General features: G+C 44.5%; 1 protein-coding gene and 1 long non-coding RNA gene across 6 annotated transcripts in view; both read right to left on the bottom strand.

The window, feature by feature from the left end:
* The window catches only part of LOC119433339 (oxysterol-binding protein-related protein 11), a 48,125-nt gene extending 32,604 nt beyond the window's left edge, over positions 1–15,521 (bottom strand). The window contains exons 1-11 of one of the 5 annotated variants that reach the window (XM_049659231.1): positions 15,369–15,521; positions 14,897–14,928; positions 14,590–14,695; positions 14,467–14,514; positions 13,661–13,742; positions 13,477–13,586; positions 9,361–9,591; positions 8,826–8,867; positions 8,434–8,514; positions 8,093–8,166; positions 6,413–6,501 (exon numbers count right to left, since the gene is read on the bottom strand). In XM_049659231.1, the coding sequence (XP_049515188.1) occupies positions 6,413–6,501; positions 8,093–8,166; positions 8,434–8,514; positions 8,826–8,867; positions 9,361–9,591; positions 13,477–13,586; positions 13,661–13,742; positions 14,467–14,514; positions 14,590–14,695; positions 14,897–14,928; positions 15,369–15,383 (910 nt within the window). In that variant the 5' untranslated portion in view covers positions 15,384–15,521. Of the gene's footprint in view, positions 1–6,412; positions 6,502–8,092; positions 8,167–8,433; positions 8,515–8,825; positions 8,868–9,360; positions 9,592–13,476; positions 13,587–13,660; positions 13,743–14,466; positions 14,515–14,589; positions 14,696–14,896; positions 14,929–15,050; positions 15,314–15,368 lie in introns of those variants that run through there. The other 4 variants (XM_049659229.1, XM_049659230.1, XM_037700492.2 and 1 more) reach the window with 4 other exon arrangements.
* On the bottom strand, positions 538–6,406 carry LOC125941600 (uncharacterized). The gene is made up of 2 exons (XR_007464471.1): positions 5,634–6,406; positions 538–5,494 (listed from the first exon to the last, which is right to left on the bottom strand). It is a non-coding gene; the product is annotated as an uncharacterized LOC125941600 (long non-coding RNA).
* Positions 15,522–16,220: the final 699 nt, after the last annotated feature.

The raw sequence follows: 16,220 nt of genomic DNA, 5'->3' as shown, positions 1-16,220 counted from the left end.
CTTCAGGAACGCCTGCGAGTTTGGAGAACATGTAGCTAAAATGCAATCCTGCTGCCTCTGGCACAATTATCTCTCCAACACTCAATTTGTCTTTCTTTTTTCGTTTTTTTTTGCACACAGCTACTGCCAATGCAATTGTTCTGAGGCCGTCATACAAGAGTTTATAATAAACTTGGAATGCGTGACCTTGATTGGTATTACAAAATGTCTGGCCAAAAGTTAAAAAAAGAAAGTATATATTGTAGTGCATTTCAACAGAAATAAAGGAATGCGAGAAAAAAAAGTGAGAGAGAAGAAGCAGCTATAGGTTCATATACTACACTAGCGCACATGCTTAACACTGCAAGATAATTAATTGAGAATAAAAGTTAAATTATAACAAAAGTGAATTTTGTCAGTGCAGTTTGCAAGCTGCGTGTGTCGGGCAAAAAGCATTCAGCATATATGCATGCTACTTACTGTACCACAGACGGCCCACTTTGACATGCAAGGGAGGCTGTGCCTACGACTACCATGAAGCCAACAGACACGGTGAAATTGAAATGGAAAAAAGCAACTTTTATTGGTCACAGTGGTTCGCTTTTTGACACAACAAAAGCATGGGCCCCGTTACACTTTGGCCTAGCTTTGGAGAACCTGCACTTCTCGGGCAATGCGATAAAAACCCTGCTTCGAAAAGAATGTTGAGTAGTTTTGATCTAGTTGGCGATGCGTAATCTGAGCACATAAAATGCCCGCTTACAAATTCCTTAAGAGAAGTAGTGTTCTAAAGATGTGTTCAGAGAGAGATTCAATATAAGAAGCTTCCTTAAGCTACCCCTGACCATGGCATTATGAATATGAGAGATGCCGTTAAAACTGGAAACGTGGGCTGCACCATCAGCTACAAGGGCTGCCACTCAATGGTTCTGGCTTGCTACGTGCTGCGCAGTGTGAAACAATGCAGGGCTCGGCAATGGAGGGAAAAGTGCTAGTCAGTCCATTTTATTCCACTGACTTATGACCTCCCAACTGACAAAATACACAAAGGAAATACAGTACGTGACAAGCGCAAACTATCAACTGACTTTCTGGTGTTTGGTAGCAACAAATTGACCATTATGCTGCACAGGTTCCTGCCTGAGAGGACGGATCATGTGTAGTAATGCAGTGGGCTTGAAGTGCGCAAACAAATTCTGGATTTGTTGAGGCAAATGACGAGATACTCAAGCATCCATTTCTTCTTACGCGCAATTAGGTACGCTTCTCACATTTCTGTGCTGCGCAGGTCCTCTGCCTTCGTGACAAAACATTAATTTTTTTAATGTGTGTGTAAGAAGCCTCAATGTACCCCAAATGTGAGGTTATGTGCGCATGAACCGCTACCAAAATAATTAAGTTTCCACATGACTTGTTAATGCACACTGCATGGCATTTGATTTCATGCTTCTCGATCAAAATAAAATCAGTTGATAGCTTGCGCTCATCACAAACTGTATTTGCTTCATGTACAGTGCTAGCCTTTAAACAAGTGCTAGTTGTCAAAATAAATGCAAAAAAAGAGAGGCTGCCTTTAGAGGCAGTGTTTAAACCCTTCGCTTCCGCCCGCTCAGCGCTCCGCCACGCCTGGTGTTCTGTGGCACATTTTCCTGCTTCACTGAGCGTGTTCCGCGTTGTAAGAAAATTGCTCTAAAATCGGCTAAAGGCATCGCATTTACAAAATGTCTGATTTATATTGTTCAAAAAAGGCTTCTATGTCAGATGCAGTTAAAAAAAACTATAAAGTGAGCATAAAATAGTTTAAAACAACGTCAGGAACGCGGAGTGCACTTCTGCATTTTTTTGCACCCAAAATGCCTCTTGGGCTTTTTAACTAGGCCCTCATAAACTAAGCACTGCATCGAATGATTCTGTTTCACAGTTTACGATGGTATGTGCTGAAGAAAATGAGCCCACTCAGAAGCCTGTACGCTTTTTTTTCGAATCTAGTACTGGTTGCAACGGCTATAACAACAGAGCGGAGTCTGGCGAACAGGAAGCTTTCCATTGTTTCACAAACAACTCCTGCTGAAAGTGTAGACAAATATGTCCACCTAGTGCGCGAAACCCAAAACAACTAGAAAAAAAAGCCTCTAATGTGCTGCCATCTATGAAAAATAGCCAGAAACAGCCATTCTTTGAGCAGCCGGTGGACCACCAGCTGTGGAAGCGAATGGGTTAAGTGAACAAGTGGAGGTTGTGGGTTCGGCTCCCACCGGTGGCAAGTTGTGTTTCGTTTGCTCACTTTCATTTTCCTTTAACTTATCATTTCTACACTTCAATTAAAACTACAAATAATTTCCCCCGTGCTTCCCTTGGCTTCATTATCTGTTGGCTTCATATGGTTGTCAGTATTAAAAAAATTGAGCCCCTCGATTCCCCTTCTTCGTCACATTCAAGCATTTTGCATGACATGCCCGTTGTGACCCACCGCAGCAGGCAGGCGAGAACTCACTGCTTTGCAGCACCTGTGACAGGTGGCACTGGCTGCACTGTCAAATATGAGTTCGGTAAGCCCTGGCCTAGCGCTGTTGTCTGCGTCAAAAGACTACAGTCCAGAAAGTCTGATTAAGCTGAAGTTGAATACCGTGTTAAGACACTAACCGCTAAAGAGTTGGTGAAAGGATACTGATAATCAGTTGTGCACCTATGGAAATTTCACCAGCAGATATACTCGGTGCATGCACTCAGCTGAAATAATAAATGCAATGCCTATATCAGGTTAGAAGTGGAGTGCTCTTAGCATTTCTTACAGATAGTGCATAGTGTCAAAAGGATGTTAATATGTTGTTCGACAAATTTGTTGCATCAGCGTAGTATAACTCTGGAAGAGTGGCAGCAATTCTAGCAACACTACCGCCAATACTGTCGCTTGAAGCAACTCGCAGCAGCTACATGGAGTGGAGCCGTGTGCAATTGAAAACTATGCAAATGGGTACAAATTTCAACATGTCTCTGCTAATGCATCACATTGTTATGTAATCACAACAGGGAGATGATACAAGTGAAATAAGCCCCTCTAGCAATTGGCATTAGGTTTTGCTCAGGCAAATAGGCATAGATCGCCCTGCCAATAAAACTGCTGGTCTGCTCACACTCGAACTTTGCCAAGAGTTAGTACCACTTGGTGGTGCGTCTGGTTCCTACTAATTGGTTTTCTAATAGTAAGTAAATGTGGCGTCATTTGTCCTAAGAAGGACAAACTTGTATCACTGGGATGACAGATGCCACCGTTCCTTTGATAAAAAAAAAAAAAACACAACCTGCGCTAGAGCAACCAGTTAGCTGTAATACTGATCGCGATTGCGCCAATGGTGTTGTGCTATGCTAAAAGTTTACTTATGTTTTAGCATAACGCAACATCACTGGCCTCCGCAGTCACTCTTGCAACATAGGTGCTTTTGAAACGCCAAGACTAATACAAAAAAAGAGAAAAAAAAAAAAGAACTGAATTAATTACATGATAAAAGACTGAATGACTGCATTAATTCATGGGACTTAACACTAAAGGCAAATACTAAATCAACGTGGACTGTTTAAATACCATTCAAGAAACCTCTCAACGCTTGTTTCGTGCAATGAAAAAACTTCGTTTACGAGAAAATTGCATCTGAAGGGCTTCGAATACTTGCATGGCAATTCAAATCTCCCGCCACGCCAACCGGGGAGTGGTGACGTTGCATACGTCATCATCGCCATTTGCTGCTGTCGGTGAGTAAAACAGCGCTCGACAGACAGCGGTATGATGAGCCGCTGCAGTTGGTTTTGGTCAAGTGGCGTGGACCATTCGGGCATCCCGCGACATCACATGGAAGTGGATTTCTCTACTACTTGCAGTTCGTGCGAGTTTAACGCGCCAGCAAAACCAGCGCAGCACTACGTGATAACAGAACTACTGAAACGCGAAAGCGCGGGCGGCGTAGAGTCGAGCAAAAACGAAACCTTTCGACCGCCCGCGTCGTTGTCAACGGTGTAATGTCAATGAGTTCTTTTTTCTAAAAATAAAATAGAACTGGTCAAGCAGCATTTTCTTTCGTCTTATATACAGTGCAATGATGGTTTTATAACGAGTGGTTGAGTACTAGTGACACAATTTAAATGAGGAGTGCCTTCGTCATCGGGCAAGTACTTCAATGTCCCGGGGGAGTCTCTAATCGTGTCTTGCATTTACCTCAATTTCTCGATTACTAAGGCTCTGTACGCGATAATATTGACGCCTTAGAGATACTCGAGCACTAATCCATCACTTTAGCTTGACTTAGTATTTGCCTTTAGTGTCCCTTTAACATGGTAAGGCAATTTGACAATGGGGCACGCCCTAGTGGGGGCCTTTGAATTAACCTCAACCAGCTGGGGCTATGTGTACTGAAAATCTTAGTACATAAGAATTCTTGCATTCCACGTACACTGGAATGTGGCCACTGCGGTCGGAAATCGAAGCCCCGACTTCAAGCTCAGCAGTAAAATGTCGTAGCCATACAGCCACTGCGGCGAGTTGAAATAACCACAAAATGCGACAAGGGGCAGAGAATGCACATAGCGTGCAGCGAAGAAACTCGTAAACTACATGCAAACTTTTCTCGCAGCAAGTGTGGAAAATTCACACAATCTTATTCTAAAGATTTTGATTATGATGAATGTGGAGGGTATTATAGGTCATGTGTTCCCTCACTGTCAATTACTAGTCAGATACTTGTCAAACACTACTTAAACGTCAACACCGTTGTAACAGTGCTGTCATATCATGGTTAATGCCAGTCTTGTTCACACGTGCTAATGGTGTGAAGGAATGCAGAATTTCTATTTTTGGCCCCCGACATCAGCGCAAGCAATGAATACTTTTAGTTTGTTCAAGACGTAATAGTAATGTGCTGCATGTAACAGTGACAGTAAAAAGGCATTGTGAAGTGCTAAAAGGAGCAGTAAGTTGACCTTTGTGTAAACCTCGACTGCAAGCAAGCCAGCGGCTTAGGTGGAAGAGCTAAGTATGCCACTGAGCAACACAACCATACGTGAATTAAGACTCCTGGACGTATATGAGCAAGGTTACTTTTGTGGCAATGTAATAGCAGCTGTGCATACTGAGGAGCACAGCTTCGTCAATAGATTTTCCCTTCAGAAGGGCCAGTGCAGCGAACTTGCCTCTCCCACTGCTGACAAAAGCAGGCGTGGACATGGCAGACAGAAAGGGCAGAGAAAAAATAGTAATTCTTGTAAATACAATACTGGTTAAGCAAGGTATGGACAGAGGTGACACGAGAATCCAGCTAACATGGACTGCCGCATTATCGGACCTTTCACATTTGCCTAGCAACAGTTCCCTGTGCATGCTAACAAACTGACCCCTGGTGAGCCTAACAAAAGTCCCACCTGCATGTTTTGGCTTAGGAAGAAACTCCAGGGGGCTTCTCACATGAAACATTTTACCCGTGGGTCAACTCAATTGAAGTCAAGAAGGTCGCACAACTGCAGTAACCTGTGAAACAGTGAGCTGCTGAGTGAAAAAGGAGTAAGACTTCCTGCAATGCCTTTGTCACTCAATAACTCACTGAGCGGCAACTTGTGCCACATCTGCCACACGTGCAAAGATTTTTACCACCTGGGGGTCATTTTACCCATGAGTAAAATGCTTCGTGTGAACAGTCCCAGGAAATGTGGACTACACTTTCTCTACTGCCACTGCACAGTCCTTCTAAAGCACCAGCGGCAGAGGCAGTTATTCTGCAAAGGTGCAGAGTGGGAGTGTAACTAACGCCCCCTACGATTCCCTTTTCAATGTCACTGGTTGTCATCCATGCCATTCTATGCACTTTCCTACACGTGACATGACCTGGCTGCTTGCCTGAAATGGTAAGTTTCTCCTCCTAACAACGGTAAATGTGGTAAAATGCTAAATGATCCATTGTCAACAGCACCATACAGATGAGGATGGAATGCAGAAACGGACGCTATTCACTGTCACGTCCAGTGGCATAGCCAGCAATTGCAGGGAGGGGGGGCACACACCTGACCAGACCAGGGGTGGGGGGGAGCTGGGCAACGAGCACCCTGGTACAAAAAAATTTCAGGGGAGTGCTCATGTTCTCAATGCGCCCCCCCCCCCCCCCCCTCCCTCCGGCTAGGCCCCTGGTCATGTCCTATGGTGCATGCCTTGATTTTCCTTCACTCCAACCTCGACTGTGCGGTACTGCCGATGATGCGGTTCCTCCTCCTAACTGCTTTTGTGGCCCGGGACTGTCAAAATGCCCTTTCGAAACACTGTGAACAATTGGAATGGCCGTGCCGACGTGGCACTGTTCGCGACTTTCATTTTAAGAGTTTTGTATGAGAGACGTTTCTCCTTGGCAACCTCACAGTAGGCGACACTTGCGTCAGCTGAGGGCGCTGACGTTACCTGGGCCTGACAAGCAGCTGCCCGAAGCTGTTGCTGTGTGGCCCAGCTTACAAGAGGAGCCCTGTTCGCTGCCACTGCCGTCCGGTGCACTGCAAAAAACGATTAAAAGAGAGAGACAGAGAAACCAGCCTCATGTTTCTGAGTTTACCAAATTGATTCAGACCGTGTTGAGATTCTAAATGCCCAATAATGTCTTAGTCTACAGCAAAATTTTAAGATCTATACTCCATTTGACACCATGGCAAGCAATGCTGCTGAAGCTGTGCAAATAGTGTGGTCACAGAAGTCTCACTCCACGTGTTTCGCAGAGCAGACGTTTCTGATCTGAGGCACTTTCTACGGGATACCTACTTCATATATTACAACTACAAATTTTGGACGTAAGGCTACGTCACATTACATATTCTTTGTGCACCGTTGTGTTTCTAGGATGCATTGGTCACAAGCGCAAGAAATATGTTACTCTGTTTGTTCGATGGCAAATAGGTTGAGATATGCGACGCCTTCCATGTCGTAACAAGTCATGTTCAATGATTAAATTCATGCTTTGTGTCATAAAAGCATCAGACTTGATGGGTACATCAAATCACTGTGACGTATATATAAATCTTTCTTTCATGTCTGGCGCACGTATTTTTTGGGGCGCAAATGCAAGCAGAGAGAGAAGTCTCTCTAGCCTTGGTAGCACTGCCTGAACAAAGTGTTGCCTGCACTGAAACATGAAATCATTCATCAAAACAGGATATTGGCAATTAAAACCTCCCTGTCTACCAAAGCTGTGCACTATAATGTCATTGTTCACACTTCCCTCTTCATAACATTTGAATATATACAGTCACATTCTGTTAATTCGACCCTGATGACACCGACAAAATTGATCATATTAAGCAAGATGCACAAAAAAAACCCGCCAAAACACATCACCGATTTATTTGGCGCTATTTCCCTGATTCAGACACGCACCCGGATTAAATGTGCCCACTCTGTGTCCAATGAAAAAAACTGACAAAAAATTACACTAAAGCTCCTCAATAAAGTATAAATCTAAACCGCACCCACTTTTTTAACAAGAAAAATGGGCAAGGGTCTAATGTGTGTAGCACACTAGTGGTCGGATTTATAAAGTCAGCCTTCGCCGCAGTGCATCCGTGTTATGCGGTAAAGCACACAAACACCACGAAAGCAGTTTTGGTTTTGTATTTCACTGCAATGCACAGGAAATTTTCGGCCTCATTTTATTGAAAAAGAAAGATACGCTTTAGTATTCTGTTAGTGTCCACCTTGTGGACTGTCTATTTTGGCCCCCACTGATTGGTTGGAGCTGTATGGGCGAGGAGGAGGCAGGCTGGGGGCGCCTGCCTCCTTCTCAGTGGTACCCCAGGCCAGCCAATCAGCATTTCAGCAGCAGCCAAAATGGACAGTCCACTAGAAAGACTTTACAGAACACCCCCCTTCCCCTGCTAACATTTGGTCTCCTGTGACCCTTCAAAGCTCACTACGTAGTTTGGACTGCATACTTTTGAGTGAGGCTGTACAATGATAAGCCACTGGCTATTGCTAGACAGTAATCCACTAATCTTGTAGCGCAGAACAATGCGAGGCACAAAGAGCCACTACAATGGGTACAATGAGAAAAAAAAGAGAAAAAAGAACAACATCGGTGATTGAAAATTTACTCACCTGTCACTGCAATGTGATGGCTCCAACCATTCGACCGTGGAATTTGTAGGTAAGCCGGCGGGATTGCAGAGCGCCTGTTGACAGAACAGACCAGTCAGTCAACTGTGCAGTAATGCTGAAGACAGATACAGTCACAGTGACTAGCCCTGGAGCAAATAATACTACTGCCAGGAATGCCAAAAGCATCTTCCTCACTTCTGGGAAGTTTGTGTTACGTCACCACTTTCAATTCAGTCAAGTGCATTCATCAGGCTACGGGCATCAAGCCCAGACAAGAGATGGAAAGGATGCGGTAGTACCATATTCACGTGTCTAATGTTAGCTTGTGTACCAATGCATACCTTGCTTTCTTGTAGGATGCTGAGGCACTGCTCCAGGCACATGACTGTGGCACACGATGTTGCTTTAAGTAACAACATCTCCTAGGAAAATAAAAGAACAATGCAATGCTTGATCAATCAGTTGATCAATGGGGTTTACCATTCCAAAACAATGCAGTGGCTACGAGAGGGATCATAGTGTAGGGCTCTAGGTTAATTCTGACCCCGCAATATTCTTTAACATGCCCCGAAGGAACAGCATCCAAGCATTTTCGGATCTGTCCCCATCAAAATGCAGTCACTGTAGCTGGGAATCAAGCCAATGGCCTCGTGCTCGGAGTGTATGGCATTCTACTCTGCCATGTCTCAGAGAATGCTACAGAAGTGGCAAATCTGCAGCAGTGAACACTCACCCGATCGTAATACTTAAAACCAGGCCCATGGCTTGGAAGGTTCTGCAATGGCAGTGAAGAGAGGACACCAAGAAAAAAAATAGTTACTGCTACGAAGTCTGTTGCTGAACTAAGATATCACTATAAAAATAATCCCGCAACTCAAGCTGTTACAATTGCGCCTCATTACGACAGTCACAACCGACACAAAAATGCCTTTGTTATATCCAGTATCACACGAGATCGGCTTGTTGGCTCGGCGCAAGCCAGTCACACCAAGCCACTGACCAAAAGTGGATCCAGAATGTGCCCTTTTAAGTTGCTCTTGTTGAGTCTTTGACAATTTTGCTACCAAAATGTATATTTCCAGCTACTAGTGAACAAACAATCATTTTGCTGTAACCAATAGTGTCTCAAACCTTGCGTTCTTGGTTTCTCTGGCACCAGAGTTTGAAATAAGACATGGGAAATTATTATATATTCTATAATTTCTTATATGGAGGTTCATCTTACAATATTCTCAGTTCAGCAACATTTAAGGGCACAGCCAACGAACCTCTATGGACTGAGCCAGGTTGTGGTAGAGCTTTCCCGCACGTGCCAGTATCTCCCGAACTGAGGAAAAGGCCTCGGCAGGTGTAGCGCTCGCTTCGGTGTGCCCGCCCATCCCGGTTGTGTACCACACCGTCTGCGAGCTGGAACCCTGACCTGACCCGCTTCCCTTGTCCTGAGGCACCACGCCTTCGTGGGGGCCACGGATTTCCCGTGGCAGTAGTGGAGGGTTTTTCTGAAAACAATGAATACACCTTCATCGTCATAATCAGCCTATTTATGCCCAAAGCAGTGCAACGGCCTCTCCCAGCAATCTCCAATTACTCCTGTCGTATGCCTGCTGACCCCATCTTATGCCTGCAAATTTCCTAATTTCATATCACCATCCAATTCTCAGCGGCCCTCGACTGCGCTTCCCTGCTCTCTTGGCACCTATTCTGTTACTGATAGAGCACCCGTTAACCACTTTAGATATTACACGACCTACCAACCTCCATTTCTTCCTCTTAATGTAAATTACAATATCAGCTACCCCAGTTTGCTCTCTAATCCACACCGCTGTCTTCCTATCTCTTAAGCTTACACCAAACATTTTTAACGCGACAGCGTTAAGGGCCCCGTGTCTCAGAAAATCCGGCGTCGGATTATTTAGGCATAATTATTTAGGCCAGATGCCGAACGACATCATCCCGAACCACCCCAACCACACAGGCCCTCCACGTGGCACAAGGCGTTAGTGAACAAAAATTTAATTTCTCAAAGTAAAATCTGTCAGAAAAATCATAAAGTACGACTTAACCACAACCTACAGGCGTGATAGTGTCGGATTGTAATTTGAATATACGAGAAAAATGCCTGATAAGCAGCCAGGGATCTTTGAATGTTCTCGCATTCCACTCTAGAAGGCGATGGTGTTTCGCTGTACTTTGGTTCTAGGCAACATTGAGGGGAATGTTGAAAACCGAGCCTTTCTAAATTTTGGACACGCGCGCGCCTCGGTGAAACAGCAAACAATTAATAAAATTATAAAGAGAAGTCCTAGGGCCTTCATATTTTGATATAAGACGGCTTAAACTGCTCCTGCAAAAATGTCTTCCCAGCATTGCATTTGTGTTTAAAAGTGAAGCCGGCTTTAAGAGGATCAGTGTAAGCTTAGTCTTTGTAAGCTGGCTTTCTCATGTGTGTTGCAGTGAAGCCTACTCAAAGAAAATTGTGATACGAACGGAGCCCGATAGTGCTATCACGTTCCACTTTTGAAGGCGAAGCTTAAGCGTCCTCCAATTTTCATCCCATCACTTGTTGTGTGATCCTTAACTTCTTCTCAAGCTTCATCGCTAACGTCCAAGTTTCTGCCCCTTATGCTAGTACTGGTAGAATGCGATGATTGTACACTTCTTTTTCAAGGATAGCAGTAAGCTGCCGACCATAACATAGTAATACCTTCCCTAAGAGCTCCAACTCATTCTTATTCTTCTGTAAATTCTGCAAATACACATTGAAAGATATTTAAAGGCACATATATGGTGATGAAACACGTTTCAAGGCAGTGTTGTCTGCTACATTGAACGCCAAGAAGGGAAGGGAAGCAAGATGTCAGAGGAGTGCGAATTCCACGCAGCATACGGCCGTGGACTTGGTGAAGAGTCAGACTGGCAATCGGGTGGCTGATGCGCTTGTTCTTCCTTTTCTAAAGGCCTCGTCTGCCCCTAAGACAGAGTCTGCTCCATTTTGAACCAAAGGCTCTCGCCTTTTCATGCGGTGTGCAAAAACAAAAGCAAGAAAGCGGTGTGGGACAAACGAATGTCACTTTAGCTGAGCAACTTCCATCTCTTGGGTCACATATTCGTACTACCATATTTATTTGATTGTAACGCGATTTTTTTTCCAGATTTCTGCTACCTGAAGTCGATCCTCGTGTTACAATCGAATACCGAAATTCAAGTTGTCTAAAAAGTGCAATGATGCGCCCAATTCTAATCAACGAGTGAAATGTGCGAGTGAAAGTGCGTGAGGGACACATGCTTTCACGAAGAGCGAAAGCATGGCGGTGAGCAAACGCGGCGTCTTTCATCGTACGAAAGGCAGTGGGTGAATGGGAGAGGAGGCAACATTTAGCTGCGGCACCAAATGCGTATCTTGCGACCGGGCGCAAGAGGAACTGGCAACTCAATCTCCCACGCGAGAGGAGGAAAGCGGGAAGGCGGCGCGGGAGGGAGGGGGCGCGGCTTCTACTCTTCCAGTAACTGCATACCTGTGAACTTTGCGTGGCTGAGGGCTGTCGCGTGCACCGTATCTTGAAAGCCATCTCCACATGGCTCTGATCTTTGTATGCGCTGTGCTTTCGTCGCTCAGTTTCCGTTGAAGCGATAGACCACACGAACCTTCGCTCACTGCGGCAGCCGCACTGGCTCACGCCAGCGTTTTGACAGTGCACGGTTGTCTGCGGTCATCGAGTGTGATCTATTCATGTTTGCTTGCGCGCGCTGAGACTAGGCTTGTTATTTCACTTATTAAATGATTGTGTGCAAGTTTATGCAGCCGATAAAACTACTATCCTTACTCCACATAGCTTTCTACTAATTTGCTATCGCAATTGATGCTTCGCCTTTCGGGCGAAACTGCGACTTTTTCATGCATCCGGTGGTCTCGTGTTACCTTTAGCGGATTTCTTTCTTTTTTTTTTTTTGCTGGACGCGACAAAAAGTCATCCCTCGCATTACTTCCGCGGTTTTATTTTTTCTTGATGGACGCAATGAAAAGTCACCCCTCGCATTAAAATCACGGTCGCAAATCGAGTAAATATGGCACATCCACCAAGTATCACGGTACATAACCGCTTACATGCAATCATCTATGACACAAGCGACCAGCGAGCTTCTCAATTGAAATCACTCACTATATTTTAATAAAGATTTTTTAAATCTCTCCTTAGCCTATTCTATTCTCTTTTTACTTATTTTTGTTGTTTTGTCTAGCTGTGAATAGTACAACCCCTGACAAAAGCAGGGGCTGCTTTTTGTATCAATTCATTTACTTTTCTATGCTTTTCTGACCCTCATCATTGTCTCAGATGCTGTTGTACCACCAGTATCACCGAGAATGGCCATTCAGCAACGCCGGATGACAGGAAGAATGGAAAATAAAATGAATCATTATGTAATGTAGACTCAGGGCCCAGGTTTTGAAACATTTCGTTGCATTCTTTATTTTGGTATTTATTGCATCAAGCGTCCAATCCCAGCAAATAGCGGTGGTAGAGTGGCCTCCAACCCCAGCGATGAATGAATAATGAAAATAACAGAATCATTAAACAATACATCCCCAAATCTATTTTCCATTTTAAATCAGTATTAGACCTCTGTTCGAGTTTGTGTCAGCATTTCAAAGTGATATTTAACTTTTCCAAAACTTGTACTGCTAACCTGCAACAGGTTTGTAGCTAGAACCATCCCAGAAACAGCAGACTGTTATAAAAACTGCCTGGACTCCAACATAAGCAAAGCAGTCTTTGCCAATTTCTTTCAGGTACCATGCTAGGCATCCAACACGAGACACCTTCGAAGCAGGCCCATTTCAACACCCTCCTGTTGGTGTTATAAATTAGACTACTCTTAATGCAAAAAGAGCACTCACAGATGCTCAAAGCTCTTATCCACCAAAAATAGCGAAGTAAGTTAACCCCAGAGCAAACATTTCACAACAAAAACACATAAAATACCAGCAAGCTGCTGCGTGTAGCAGTTATCTTTGTGTATGACTGATTGACAACAAGAAAGATTAGTTGCTACTTGAGGCCTTCACAACCTGCTGTAACAGAAGAGTTCAATTGTATGAAGGCATGAGAAATGTTTTGCGCTGTACACTTTTAGGGATACAATTACTTATGCAAGATTTTGCATGACTAAGCACTTGGACAAATTGGCATCGTCGTGCAACAGCGTGCGTGGCGCAGTGCCACACAAAACTTGCCCAAAGACACTGAGGCATCTGGTGCATCAGATGAAATCTCATGGAAATGATTCTATCCCCGAGAGTGAATGTCTAAGAAAAGCTCCCCAGAACAGGCTATTGTCATTGTTTCGTGCTTCTGTCTATTCTCTGTGTTATCAGCAACACTTACCTGAGCTATTGTTTTCGTGTGGTCTTCAGCGACCTTGCGTAGCCTGTTGATCCAGAATTGTCTCTCCTTTGCGTCTTGGCCTGGAAAACGGGAACGTCCGCAGGACACCACTGTGTAGTAACAACCATCATGCACCAACCTTACGAACTAAAGCTGCACGCAAACCACTCAGTGAAATGCCTACCTCTTAATTTGTACAATTCTCCACAGGCTGCGCTGACAGTGAACATCTGCCCATCTTCATCGCTCGGCGAAATGACTGCCCCCTGCACATGGTAGCAGTATTGCATGAGGAAAAAGGCACATCAACTTTTTTTGGCAAACAAAATGAGGCTGCAACATTTGCAGTGAAGCAGAATTACGCAACTGTCATCATGTTCATCAGTCTAAGATATACATCAACTGCAGGATGAAGGTTTCTCCCAACTACTTCGAATTACACTTGTCTCACGTCTGCCATGCAACTTCATCGCATGCCTACAAATTTCCCAATCTAGCCACGCCACCCAATTCTTCACTGCCCTTGGCACCGATTCTGTTACTCTAACCGACCACCGGTTATCTGCTCCACACATATAGTAAATTAACTAGAATATCAACTACTGTATCAGCTACACCCATTTATCCTATAACATTAAATGCCTAACTTATGCACGTGTTCATAACTCAGATGTTTTTTTTTTAAATATTTTTGTTGATTTGCCCCTCCTGCTTGCGCCTACAAAGCCATGCAGTATTCTGCAAATAAATAAATTAATTAGAATAAACTAATACTTCCTTTTAACCAATACTATACCCCCTTCAAGTATTTCAGCGTTACATCTACCATTTTTGCGTTCCATCGCTCACTGTGCAATCGTTTGTGATGTGACTGCATGCTTTTCTTTGCAAGAATACCAGTAACCTGCAGGTCACAACTTGGCAGTGCATGCCACATGCAGTTATGCAGTACACGTGCGCGAAATGACGCGCGGCTGTTTGCGAACTTACCGCAAGATGAACCGCTCCGCGGGGCTTGCCCTTCTTTACTTCGTCTAACTGAAAAAAGCACCAAGCGAGCACCACTCGTGAACAACTCACAGAAATGACGGGAAGTGCATCAGATGAGCGTACCATGTAGTATTCCAACATTCCTATGTCCGGGTTCAGCACAAACCACCTGTACTGCCAGCCCTTGACAACGTTTGTATACTTGTACAGCTGACCCTCTAACGGCTGCCTGCGAATCGAAAGTAAATCGACAGTGAGCACACGGCATGCGCGAGCGAGAGATGAGCTTAGGCCAGTGCGACGTTTCAACGTGCAATCCAGTCATCTGACTCACAACGCCAAAACGAAAGCTCGGATTTGGAGGTGTCGAAATGTTTCGCTACGCAAATATGAAAGCCAAGATCGGCTGCACGGTGTTGAATCCACTTACCTCATCTTGTTTCCTTCGTCAGCATCAAGTTCCTGCAGGATCAGGCACGAAGAGCGATTATTGTAACAACTCACAACTGTAAGTATGTAGTTACATACACTGCGCTCGAACTGATACGCAAACAAATGAACAAGTGACGTGCGAACACCGATACCAAGATGTCAGCAAGAAGACGGGAGCTTAACGCCTTGATAGTGTCAACAACGGCCATTCTTAGTTGTGTTTGTCTCTCAGCAGAGTTTATCAAGGCAGAAACAATCGCCGAGGATGCTGGGCGTATGCAGAAGTTGGACGCACGGTTTCTCCGAGCTCGGAACTCCTTTTCTCCACACTGTTCGCCTCAGCAGGCCATTTCTCACACACCGTGTTCACCTTAAGTATGATCATAACTGTCCCCGAGATGACGAACTTTCTCTTCTTTGACTAACGGCACGATAGCATCGACAACTTACGGGAAATATAAACCACCTACCTCGTCGTCCGCCATTGCGCTCGATGATAAAAGGAACAAAACTAGTGGGGCATGCAAGAGCCCCAGCCAAATCGCATTTTTTCCGCGGAAAGCGTTTCGTTTCTAGATGCCGGGGGTTCGAGTAATAAATACGACTTCAGCGTCATCTTGTAACCACAAACATAACTAAATGAGCACCGTTCCAGTTAACGCAGGTGTTTGCGTTGGCAAAAGTCTCACAAGGTGGCGCATGGCAAGAATTTTTTTTAAAGCGTATTTTGCATTGACTTGAAGTTGACTGGGACACTTGCCGACAGAACCATAGCACAGTTTCGTTTCTAGTTTCGTTTTCAGGATGGTTATTTCATGAAGCGAAAGAGCACGAAGTGCTTGTTGTCGATTACGCAGAGTAGTATCTAATAGCCAACGTTGCTTGCACCGCGCATCGTGTGCAAAAACATTGCTATAGTCCAAGCTGCGTTGATGGTGAATTCACTCAAGTGATTTGTGGTCCCGAGATGCCGAGAGCCTGGAACACTTTTGATGCAGCGCGAAACGTAACCGACGGACACAAGAAGGCACAAATAAAAAGACGCTGTGTATTGTCTTTTTATTTGTGCCTTCTTGTGTCCGTGTTACGTTAATTTCGCGCTGCATCAAAAGTGTTCCTGATAATTCACCAACAAGCGCTCATCGCTACCCTTGTAGAGAAATCTATCTGCAGGTTCAGAACTTTTTTAGAGCATGAATAAATATGCCTATGTAAGCATCGAGGTACACAACACGTAGAAACACGCTTGTGCTTTTGTTTGAAGAGTGGGAATTATATATCAGAGCGCACACACTGACGTACATGCACATCATTTTGTATAA

The sequence above is a fragment of the Dermacentor silvarum genome, chromosome 11 (genome assembly GCF_013339745.2).
Source record: "Dermacentor silvarum isolate Dsil-2018 chromosome 11, BIME_Dsil_1.4, whole genome shotgun sequence".
Lineage (NCBI taxonomy): Eukaryota > Metazoa > Arthropoda > Arachnida > Ixodida > Ixodidae > Dermacentor > Dermacentor silvarum.
The sequence above is the reverse complement of the archived record's forward strand: the minus strand, read 5'-3'. Positions and strand labels throughout refer to the sequence as shown.